Raw genomic sequence first — 12,532 nt, 5'->3', positions numbered from 1 at the left:
CTGGAGGAGTTAATAACTGTCTCCACTCGAATTGACCTCCGTTTTAACGAGCGGAGGTTAGAGCGAGCCCAGTGTAGGCAGAGGTTTCGGCTGGCTCCTACCTTCGCCAAACCTCTGGAATCTCCGGTCCTGGTTCCTGAGTCACATGAGGCCATGGAAGTGTCACAAGCGGGATCTAAGTCCTGGACCGCTTGTGCACTCAAGGTCTGTCATGTTTGCCAGCAGTCAGGACATCTAGCCACCAGATGTCCTCAGCGGTCAAGGAAACGTCAGCGTCTAGTGGTAGTAGGTGGAGGTACACTAGACACGGCGACGTTTGCCTCTAAATTGTCCTTTAAGGGGACAATTATTATAGGCTCATTCTCCCACTCGGTAGAGCTCTGCGTGGATTCTGGGGCGGAGGGCAATTTTATGTCTTCTGCCTTCGCCCAACGTCACGCAATACCCCTGGTTATGCTAGCTCAACCAGTAACGGTACGAGTGGTGAATGGGTCGACACTGCCCTCACAGATAAAACACCAGACCATCCCTTTTACTCTGTCCATGTCGCCATCTCATCAGGAGATTATATCTCTGCTCGTCATTCCTGAGGGAATTGATGAGTTCCTGTTGGGAATACCTTGGCTACGGTACCACTCTCCTCATATCGAGTGGTCCTCAGGCAGAATTCTGGGATGGGGCGAATCTTGTGGGGGTAGGTGTCAGAGGGAGTGCGTTCAGGTTGCTACTACAGAGGTACCCGCAGATCTATCCTCTCTCCCCAAGCAGTATTGGTCTTATGCAGACGTGTTCTCCAAAAAGGCGGCGGAGATCCTTCCGCCCCATCGCCCCTATGACTGTCCTATTGATCTCTTGCCTGGTGCTGAGCCTCCCCGGGATCGAGTCTATCCGTTATCTCTCCCGGAGACGGAAGCAATGTCGCAGTACATCCAGGAAAATCTGGCAAGAGGATTCATTAGGAAGTCAGTGTCACCTGCTGGGGCAGCGTTCTTCTTCGTGCAGAAGAAGAATGGAGAATTGCGTCCATGCATAGACTACAGGGGTCTTAACGCCATCACCGTTAAGAATAAGTATCCTTTGCCCTTGATATCTGAGCTCTTCGATAGGCTTCGGGGAGCAAGGGTATTTACTAAATTAGATCTGCTGGGTGCTTACAACCTGATTCGCATCCGTGAGGGGGACGAATGGAAGACGGCTTTTAACACCAGGGATGGGAACTATGAATATCTGGTGATGCCCTTCGGGCTCTGTAATGCCCCAGCCGTTTTCCAAGACTTTGTGAACGACATCTTCCAGGATATGCTTTCCACCTCGGTTGTAGTCTATCTGGATGATATTCTCATCTACTCTCCAGATATTGACTCCCACCGGAGAGATGTTTACAAAGTCTTCGACCTCCTACGGACAAACTCCCTCTATGCCAAGTTGGAGAAGTGTATGATCGAGCAGGAGTCCTTACCTTTCCTAGGCTACATCATATCTGCCCAGGGATTGGCTATGGATCCTGCCAAACTACAGGCTGTGATGGACTGGCAGGAACCCCATTCTCTTAAAGCGGTGCAGCGCTTTATGGGGTTCATTATTATCGCCAGTTCATTCCGCACTTCTCAACTTTGGTAGCTCCCTTGGTTGCCCTCACCAAGAAGGGGGCAAATCCCAAATTGTGGTCTGAGGAGGTCTCCAAGGCCTTTAACTCCATAAAGTCACACTTCGCTAGCGCTCCCATCCTACATCGCCCCGATGTTGATAAGCCATTTATCATGGAGGTGGATGCCTCTTCTGTTGGTGCTGGAGCAGTCCTCTTCCAAAAGGATGCTCAAGGTCGGAAGCATCCTTGCTTCTTCTTTTCTAAGACCTTCTCACCAGCAGAGAGGAATTATTCCATCGGGGACAGGGAGTTGCTAGCCATGAAGTTGGCTTTCTCGGAGTGGAGACATCTCTTGGAGGGAGCACGTTTTCCCTTCCAAGTCTTCACAGACCATAAAAATTTGGTGTACCTGCAGACAGCCCAGAGGTTGAATTCTCGCCAGGCCAGATGGTCCTTATTCTTCTCCCGGTTTCATTTCACCCTCCATTTTCTTTCTGGGGAGAAGAACATTCAGGCTGACGCTCTCTCTCGCTCCGTTGTGTCATCTGCGGAGGAGGAAGAGGAGCCTCGGCTTATTGTCCCCACCGAGAGCTTGAGAACTGTGGCCCCGGTTTTGCTAGAGTCTGTGCCTCCGGGCAAGACTTTTGTACCATCCAGTTTGCGACCGGAGGTTCTCTCTTGGGCACACTTGTCCAGGGTGGGTGGACATTTTGGTTCCAAAAGCGCATCTGAGTTACTGGCGAGAACATACTAGTGGCCGCATATGGCTCGTGATGTCGCAGAATATGTTCGGTGGTGTGTCTCTTGCGCCAAGAACAAGTCCCCTCGGCAACGGCCAGCTGGTTTGCTTTACCCTCTGCCGGTGGCGGACAGGCCCTGGGAGATGGTCGGGATGGACTTTGTGGTGGGCTTACCCAAGTCTCGTAACTGCACCATTATCTGGGTGATCACCGACCATTTTTCCAAAATGGTGCACTTGGTGCCTCTTCCACGGCTACCTTCTGCACGGGCGTTGGCTGTCTTGTTCATCAAACATATCTTTCGCCTACACGGTATGCCAGACAAAATTGTTAGTGACCGGGGTCCCCAGTTTGCGTCTCGATTCTGGAGAGAGCTTTGTCGTCTACTCAGTATTGAATTGAATCTCTCTTCGGCATATCATCCTGAGACGAATGGGTTGGTAGAGAGGGCCAACCAGACCTTGGTCACATATTTACGACATTTTGTTTCTGCCAGGCAGGATGACTGGGCATCCTTGCTACCGTGGGCAGAGTTTGCGCTTAACAACGCCGTAGCCGACTCCACCGGTCAGACTCAATTCCTCCTAAATTACGGCCAGCATCCGCGTGTCCCTGTGCCCATGCCTGTGTCTTCTGCTGACTCCAGGGTGGCAGACTGGGCTGTGGAGGCACGGGACATTTGGGACCGCACTCAGGATGCCATTCGGGCCTCCAAGGAGAGAATGAGATCCTCCGCCGATGCTCATCGGCGTCCCGTTCCGACCTTTGCTCCTGGCGACTTAGTGTGGCTCTCCGCCCGTAACATCAGGCTGCGTGTTGAGTCCACTAAGTTTGCACCTCGCTACTTGGGTCCCTTCAAGGTCCTTGAACAGGTTAACCCTGTGGTCTACCGTCTGGCCCTTCCTCCACGCTTGGATATCACCGACACCTTTCATGTGTCCCTCTTGAAACCCGTATACATGTCCCGGTTTTCCGAGTCATCTGCCGGGACATCGGGTTCGTCTACGGACGATTACGAGGTGAACGCTATTTTGGGGTGCAAGGTGGTACGTGGCAAAAAGTTCTATCTGGTGGATTGGAAGGGTTATGGCCCAGAGGACAGGTCCTGGGAGCCTGCTGAAAACATTCGGGCCCCACAGCTCATTACTGCCTTGGAGCGTAGCGAGGCCCAAGGAGGGGGGGGGATCCTAGGAGGGGGGTAATGTTAGGTGTCGAGTTCCCGCTTCTGCACAAGGGGAATCTCGAGCCATCTCCGCTGCGGTCTCCCATTCTTATCCAGCCGCAGTGGAGTCTGCTCAGCAGAGACGTCGGTCGCAGCGTCTTGCTCAGTCTCACTCTGTACAAAGAGTTACTGCTGCTTTTCCTGCTTCTGCCATTGAAGTCAGTGTTGGGCAGCGGCGAGCAGATGCTTTTGGGGCTAAGTCCTGCTTTTCTCTTTCTGAGCATGCCCAGGGCAAGATCTCCCATTGGAGATCGAGGGTCACATGCTCAGGTACTGCAGCACATCCCATTGGTCCTCCAGGAAGGTCCTGAAAGGGCAAAACTTTGGTAGCAGCTTCCCATTGGTCCTTTATTGGAAGGTCCTGAACGTGCTGCAACTATATAAGCTGCGCATGACCGCACGGCCATGCGCTAGTGTACATTTGTAAATGTGTGTGTGTTGTGAGTGAAAGTCGCTCTTTAAATAACCCTCCCTATTGGATGACTGTTCGCGGAAGGTGTATGTTTGCTATCTAGCGCCCGACTTAGCCATCAGCATGTTAACACACAATACAGCGTCTTATTGCTGTGACCGCCCGCCTTGTGCTTTCGCAGCGCTTTCCTGACCCAAGCCTGGGTGGTTAGTGGCGTTCGCCAGTGCGGCACTGCATGCACTCTCGTGCTTCTATTGCTGTCACTCTGACACCTCAGTAGCGGTGTCGAGCGCATGAGGTCTATGTACTCAAATCCTGTGTCTTGGGATTGAGTTCTGAGACTCGTTGCTTGCGCTCTTGGTGCGGTACCGCGGCCCTGTGACGTAACAGGGTTCGCTTCCTTCACACAGGGTGAGGTTAGCCCATGTGTGTATTCACTTTGTACCGCCATATAGTCCGTCATTACTTGGCAGCAGGTTCCATCTCTGCACGGTGGGCCTCGGGCTGCGAACGCACCATACTCTATCTGTCTTATTATTTGGTGCGTTCCGCTAGCCCTAACATGGTGTAAATTCCAAAATGGAGTCACTTGAGGGGGAATTCTGCTATTATGGAACTTAGGGGTTTTCTATATGGAGTCCGCAAACTATTCTAGGAAAATCTGGGCTCCAAGAGTCAAAGAGCATTCCTTCCTGCCCGAGTCCTGCCATGTGGCTAAGGCTGGGTTCACACTGCGTTACAGCAGCCTGTTCAACACATACGTTAAACGGGCTGCTGTAACGCAAGTGCCGACTTTGGCACATCGCTAGCGCAGATAGAGCATCTGCTAGCTCTATCTGCGCTAGCAGTGACGGACCCGGAAACGCTGCAGCCCGCGTCTCAGGGTCCGTCACTCAATGACAGCACATGGCTAGCGCACGCCCATTGTGGGCATGCGCTAGCGATGCGTCCGACATTGGAGTCAATGGCGGCGCTAGCGGACTACGTTACACCGCGTTATGCCGTAACATAGACCGTCTAACGGACAGGGGGAACGCAGTGTGAATCCAGCCTAACTAGTACTGTCTAGCCACATATGGGGTATTGCCACATTTGACAGAAATTATGTGAATAATTTTGGTGCTATTTTTACCTATTTCCCACTGTAAAAAATGTAAGATCTGGGGCTAAAACAACATTTTTGTGCTAATAATGTAATTATTTTTTCCTCGCCGCCCAATGGTATAACGTTCTGTGACACATCTGTGGTGTCAACATGGACTATTGGCGTATTCATAAGAAATTGCATAACAAATTTTGGAGTCTGTGCACTCCTTTTACCCTTGTGAAAATGAAAAATATGGGGCTACAGCAACATTTTTGTGGGAAAAAATTTTTTTTTCATTTTCACAGGTCAACGTTATCAAATTCTGTGAAGCAATTGTCGGTTAAAAGTGTTTACCACACCTAGAGATAAATTCCTTGAGGGGTGTAATTTCCAAAATGGGGTAACTTGTGCTTGGTTTCCACTGTTTAAACACATCAGGGGCTCTCCAAACGAGGCATGGCATTTGCCATCTGTTCCAGACAATTTTGCGCTTCAAAAGTTAATGGTGCTCCTTTCCTTCCGAGCCCTGCTGTGCGACCAGTGGTTTTCTACCACATATAGGGTATCTGTGTACTCAGGAGAAATTGCACAACAAATTTTGAGGTTAATTTTCTCCTGTTACCCTTGTGAAAATGAAAATTTTAGGGCTAAAGCAACATTTTTCTGGGTAATTTCAATATTTTCATTTTTTCCTCCATATTGTTTGAATTCATGTGAAGCCCTAAAGGGTTAATAAGCTTCTTGACTGTGTTTTTGAGTACATTGAGGGGTACAGTTTTTAAAATGGTGTCACTTTTGCATATTTTCTGTCACATAGATCTCTCAACGTCACTTCAAACATGATGTTGTCCTTAAAAATGGTTTTGTAAATTTTGTTAGAATAATTAGAAATTGTTGATTAACTTTTTACCCTTCTAACTTTCTAACAAAAAAATATGTTTAAAAAATGATGTTGCTGTAAAGTAGACATGTGGTAGATGTTATTTATTAACTATATTCTGTGACATAACTCTGTTTTAAGGACATTAAAATTAAAAAGTTTGAAAATTGCAAAATTTTAAACATTTTTTCCAAATTTCTAATATTTTCACAAATAAATGCAAAAAATACTGACCTAAATTTTTGACTACCATAATGTACAATGTGTCAAGAAAAATAAGTATCAGAATCACTGGGATACGTTGAAGGGTTCCAGAGTTATCACCTCAAAAAGTGACACCATTACACACTGAATGGGAAACCACTGGGTAAATCTGACAGGGAGAAGGACTTGGGGATCCTAGTTAATGATAAACTTACCTGGAGCAGCCAGTGCCAGGCAGCAGCTGCCAAGGCAAACAGGATCATGGGGTGCATTAAAAGAGGTCTGGATACACATGATGAGAGCATTATACTGCCTCTGTACAAATCCCTAGTTAGACCGCACATGGAGTACTGTGTCCAGTTTTGGGCACCGGTGCTCAGGAAGGATATAATGGAACTAGAGAGAGTACAAAGGAGGGCAACAAAATTAATAAAGGGGATGGGAGAACTACAATACCCAGATAGATTAGCGAAATTGGGATTATTTAGTCTAGAAAAAAGACGACTGAGGGGCGATCTAATAACCATGTATAAGTATATAAGGGGACAATACAAATATCTCGCTGAGGATCTGTTTATACCAAGGAAGGTGACGGGCACAAGGGGGCATTCTTTGCGTCTGGAGGAGAGAAGGTTTTTCCACCAACATACTGTTAGGGCAGTGAGAATCTGGAATTGCTTGCCTGAGGAGGTGGTGATGGCGAACTCAGTCGAGGGGTTCAAGAGAGGCCTGGATGTCTTCCTGGAACAGAACAATATTGTATCATACAATTAGGTTCTGTAGAAGGACGTAGATCTGGGGATTTATTATGATGGAATATAGGCTGAATTGGATGGACAAATTGTCTTTTTTCGGCCTTACTAACTATGTTACTATGTTACTATGTTACTGGTCAGAATTGGAAAATTTGGCCTTCGGGGTGAAGAGGTTAACTGGCTCCAAGGTTTGTAGAAGTGAAATTGGTACTTCTAATCAAACTATACTAACTTAAGCTACTATTTGTTTTTATTATTTTGTTTAAAAAAAAAACACTCCAGAAAAATTTGGGGAAAGGTAATATCGCTAATCAGTGATGCTGGATAAGATCAGCCTGTGACAGTGGTAGATCATGTGATGAGCAGTGATAGGTTACTGTCCATTTCAGCAGTCATCACTGATCACTCTCCATGTCTATCGACAAAGGAAACCCTTAACGTGATACCATAATAGTTAATCAGTTCGTGTGAAGTCCATCCCATTCATGATGTAATAGTATGTCATGACATGAGAATGGGGTTAAAGAGCCTTGGCCAATGACTTGGGGTATAAAGCCAAGCGAAAATCGACAAAAAAAAAAAAAAAAGCCCCCTATGTGCATACAACTGTTTCATGAATCTTGCCCCTAAACAGTGCAAATAAGAAACTGGTTAGCTGGGTGAAAGGCCTTTGATGGATCTCACTACACCAGCTTGGTGCTCTGCATCTTATGGGGCCTATCATAAACTTTATGGAGCATTACATGGGGCATATTTTATTATGGAGCATCTTATGGGGCCCATCATGAACTGTATGCAGCATTATATGGGGCTCCTGATTCAATATGGATATTCAAAAACACTTAACCTACTGATGTCTCAATTAATTTTACTTCTATTGGTATCTATTTTAATTTTTTTAATTTAAAGTAGCTGCTGTATTTCCCACCCTAGGCTTATACTTGAGTCATTACGTTTTCCCAGTGTTTTTGTGGCAAAATTAGGGGTCTCAGCTTATACTCGGGTTGGCTTATACTTGAGTATATACGGTAAAATTGCAAAGTGCTACTGAAGAAAGGAGCATGAGAACAGCACTTTAAAGAGAACTTGGCAGCACGATTTTTTAATGCAAAGTAAAGACATGGCTGTACTGGTGCTGTAATACTGATTACATTGACACCTCTAGTGAAGAAATCCGCTTTGTGGTTCTTCTTTAGTCACCATTAGAAATGTTATGCTAATTATATTTTGGTGCTCAGGGGCTGGACTGTCCACTGGGAAATCTCCTCCATGTCTGATTTCCTGCTCTTCTGCCTGCCTCTGGCTGTGACTGTCCTGCATCCTCTGTTTGAAATTCCAGCAGTGACCCGTCACTCACAGAACAGGGGCAGATGGAGGGGTGGGCAGTCCAGAGACAAGCAGAGGGGCCTTGGAATCTCAGACATGAGCAGAAGAAGTAATGTCATGAGTAAGACAGCCTAGTGCAGTTGAAACGCGTTGACTGGGTCATGCCGACCATGTACATTTTTCTTTTGTATGCACCATATTTTCTTTTGAAAAAGAAAAAGAAAAGGAAAACCCAGTCCTGTTGAGCCGGGCTCCAATTTTTTTCTATTTTCTGTGGAGGAGAATACTCATTGTACAGTCTGACCCCTGCGCACCTGGACCCGTAGAAGCATTGGACTAATGAGAAACGGTCGTCCTGTCACTTTCTCTCCCCACATTCCTCTGCAATCCTGCGTAACCTGTCCATGTCCCGAAGTTAGGAATAAAGAACTATAAATGTTTGATCCCATTGGTGAGTGCTGTGCTTTCTTTATGCTCTATGCTGTACATTTAAAGTCTTCTTTGCTGGGAGCCTGTTATCATTTGTTACACCGCTCAGCTCTAATACCGGGTCGCATCACAAATTCAAATACCTTAACTTTCTTGGTCTTGCTACATCTCACCTATTCTATGTCCTATATGTATCCCTATGCCAGCTTGATGGTCTCCTAACATATCCCAGCATACCATAAGATCCAATATCAATTCCACATTCATTAATATACATAATACTCAACAGAAATAACGTCCAATCTTCAGATCTGCACATGTGTGTAACCGTTATTGTGCAGCTGCTAGCTCCCTTCATGTTCCTGGTGACCCAACAATAAGTAAACAAAGACAATCCTTCAGCGGTACCACAGTCACATGATCTAATCACATGACCGTAACATACAAGTGATTAGATCACATGTTGCTGAGTAACCAGGTACACGAAGGGAGGCAGCAGCAGCAGCTTAGTAGCGGGGCCCGAAGTCAGAAGGTTGGATGCCAAGAGCTATTTCTGGAATCTATAAGATTTTTTTAATGTTGCTCTTGTGTATATTTCTGAATTAATGAAAGTGATCTTATTGTGTAGACTGGATTGCGGTACTTATGCACATATGCTAATGTGTTGGTTATTTAAATAATTAAATGAACATGTGACTGAGTGGTACCTTACATACTTGGCCATGTACTGCTATTGTCAGATTAATAGGGACTCATGTGGAGATGAAATGTCACTGTTTCTTATTGTATTTGATCATTAAAGTAGATGTTTTATGATCTGTAACATTTGCTGGAGTGTTGCAGTTTTCCCTTCTTTGGCTCATAGTTCTGAACAGCTCATTTACATATAAGAAAAATGTGGATTTCTCTGGAATAAGACATCAGATCACAGATATCAAGGTATCATTTTATTCAGCTTCCTATGACCTCTATGCCTGTATAAAGACCGCTTAGAGCATTGATCCTACTGACTGATTAACCTTTAAATTAAGAGACTAGTGTTATATCTGAATTAATTTAGAGGTCTAATTGATATGGGTGTCAGGGGTCTTATTTAAGGGTACTGTATCTAACTTAATTCAGGCCCAAGATTCATGAATTTACTTAAACTTGATCTGCAGTATAACTATATTTAGGAGTCGGGGCCAGTACTAATATAGCTGTGTGGTCTGAGGTCTGGATTTATTTAACAGATTGCAGTATGAATCAATTTAAGGTTCTAGATTAATGTAATTAATTTAGTGGGTTAAACTGGAGTCTGAATATTTATAATGTTCTTCAATCCTAGTTAATTTAGGATTATGAAGATATTTGGGGTCCGTAGTTTGTGGTCTCCCATACCCCAAACTTCATTTTCTATCAAGACTTGGTTCATTTAGCCATAGTTAAATCATGCCAGTCATGTTATTGCTTTGGTAAGACATTATTTTACTAATTACTTAAATGCAATCATTTTCATTTGACATGCACATTTTTTTCTCATGGAAAAATAAAACCACTCACCTTAATGTGTTTAACAGTAAACATCACTGGTTCAGTTAAATATAACTTGCTGGTTGATTCTTTATATACTGCAGCAGTAATGATAGGAGAATTCACGACAACTGTATGATTTGTGGTCAAAGCTTCAATTCCCAATTTTATGCTGGCATTCTCTGTGGACAGGTAGCGCCCCAGGTTATTGTACAAAACAAATGCAACTCTTATCTCGCCTAGAAATTAAAAAATAAAAATACAATAGTTAAACTGCAGACATTAAATTGGTACTTAATAACTCAGATGATTTTCCTAGTCTGCCTAGTTTAATAAAGTGATTGTCACATGTTCAGAATCTTGGTTCAATTTTTCAGATGTAAAAAAATATGGTATCTTTTTATGTTGTGGATAACATGTTGTTGGTTTCCCGATAACTTCTATATTTCTCATATTCTCTCTCTACATGTGTATGTATATGTGTGTGAGTGTGTGTGTATATGTGTGTAAGTATTTGTATGTGTGTGTGTATGTGTGCAAGTGTGTGTGTAGTGTGTGAGTACGTGTGTACTTACTATGTAAGTATGTGTATGTGTGTGCGCAAGTGTGTGTAAGTATGTGTGTACGTGTGTGTGTGTGTGTGTGTGTGTGTGTGTGTGTGTAAATATGTGTACAGTTGTGCTCAAAAGTTTACAAATATTTTTGCTTTCTTAGCCTTATTTCAGAGAATATGAATGATAACACCAAAACTTTTTCTCCACTCATGGTTAGTGGTTGGGTGAAGCCATTTATTGTCAAAGTACTGGGTTTTCTCTTTTTAAATCATAATGACAACCCAAAACATCCAAATTACCCTGATCAAAAGTTTACATATCCCATTAATAAATAACGTGTATAGCCCCCTCTTACATCAATGACAGCTTGAGTTATTATGGAAATCACTGGATCAATAGACATGTTACTAATATGTAAATTTTGAAAAAATTTACACACACTTTTAATATCATCACCATAATCTGGTGTGACCACGTGGTCTAAAGATGAAATTCTGGCTATCAATGCATCCAAGACAAAAGGAGGAATCAGAACTGAAGAGGATAGACCTCCATTCGAAAGGTCATAAAGAGGTCTTCTAGAAGGACTGTTAGCCAATCACGGCACAGAAACTAACCACAATGCCATGACACAAGGTCTACTGTGACTGGCTGCCAAAGTCACATGTTCCTGGCCATATAAAAAGCAGACATCTTGTTTTGCTGGCACCAGGGTCACAATGACAAGAAGACACTGCAAGTGGACTTGTCAGTTAGCTAGATAGGATCCTATCCTGTGTGAAATCGATCTTCCAGCATTGAACCAGATTGTGCAAAAACTGTGTGGCAGTCTCAGGAGGCCCCATTTGCTGCTCTAAATCTTTTGTGAGAAAATTGTGTTTCAGTGGCAAATCAGAAGGCCAGATTTCCACTTAAAAATAGTTAGGCCTAATATTTGAGTGCAGCCACAAGTCCCAATTAGATACCGTATATACTCGACTATAAGCCGACCAGTTCTGATAAGGTAGTCCAGTACCACAATGGACATAGAGGTCAGAGCACATACAGTGACCTGACAATAACCCAAAAACATAGAACGAGCTCTGAGACGTGGGAACTCTGCTGACCGCAATCCCTAATCCTCTCCAACCACACTAGAGGCAGCCGTGGATTGCGCCTAACGCTCCCTATGCAACTTGGCACAGCCTGAGAAACTAGCTAGCCTGAAGATAGAAAATAAGCCTACATTGCCTCAGAGAAATACCCCAAAGGAAAAGGCAGCCCCCACATATAATGACTGTGAGTTAAGATGAAAAGACAAACGTAGAGATGAAATAGATTTAGCAAAGTGAGGCCCGACTTTCTGAACAGAGCGAGGATAGGAAAGGTAACTTTGCGGTCAACACAAAACCCTACAAAAACCACGCAAAGGGGGCAAAAAGACCCTCTGTACCGAACTAACGGCACGGAGGTACACCCTCTGCGTCCCAGAGCTTCCAGCAAGCAGGAAAAAACAAATAGACAAGCTGGACAGAAAAAACAGCAAACAAAATAGCAAAGCGAAACTTAGCTATGCAGAGAAGCGGCCACAGGAACGATCCAGGAGGAAACAGGTCCAATACTAGAACATTGACTGGAGGCCAGGATCAAAGCACTAGGTGGAGTTAAATAGAGCAGCACCTAACGACTTCACCACATCACCTGAGGAAGGAAACTCAGAAGCCGCAGTGCCACTTTCCTCCACCAACGGAAGCTCACAGAGAGAATCAGCCGAAGTACCACTTGTGACCACAGGAGGGAGCTCTGCCACAGAATTCACAACAGTACCCCCCCCTTGAGGAGGG

At 44.6% G+C, this 12,532-nt stretch overlaps 1 protein-coding gene across 20 annotated transcripts in view; it reads right to left on the bottom strand.

The window, feature by feature from the left end:
• The window catches only part of ADGRL3 (adhesion G protein-coupled receptor L3), a 1,214,649-nt gene that overhangs the window by 487,112 nt on the left and 715,005 nt on the right, over positions 1-12,532 (bottom strand). For all 20 annotated transcript variants that reach the window (XM_069740657.1, XM_069740660.1, XM_069740665.1 and 17 more), the window contains one exon: positions 10,186-10,394. In XM_069740657.1, the coding sequence (XP_069596758.1) occupies positions 10,186-10,394 (209 nt within the window). The remainder of the gene's footprint in view (positions 1-10,185; positions 10,395-12,532) is intronic.

Source organism: Ranitomeya imitator, chromosome 1, assembly GCF_032444005.1.
Source record: "Ranitomeya imitator isolate aRanImi1 chromosome 1, aRanImi1.pri, whole genome shotgun sequence".
Taxonomy (NCBI): Eukaryota; Metazoa; Chordata; class Amphibia; order Anura; family Dendrobatidae; genus Ranitomeya; species Ranitomeya imitator.
The sequence above is the reverse complement of the archived record's forward strand: the minus strand, read 5'-3'. Positions and strand labels throughout refer to the sequence as shown.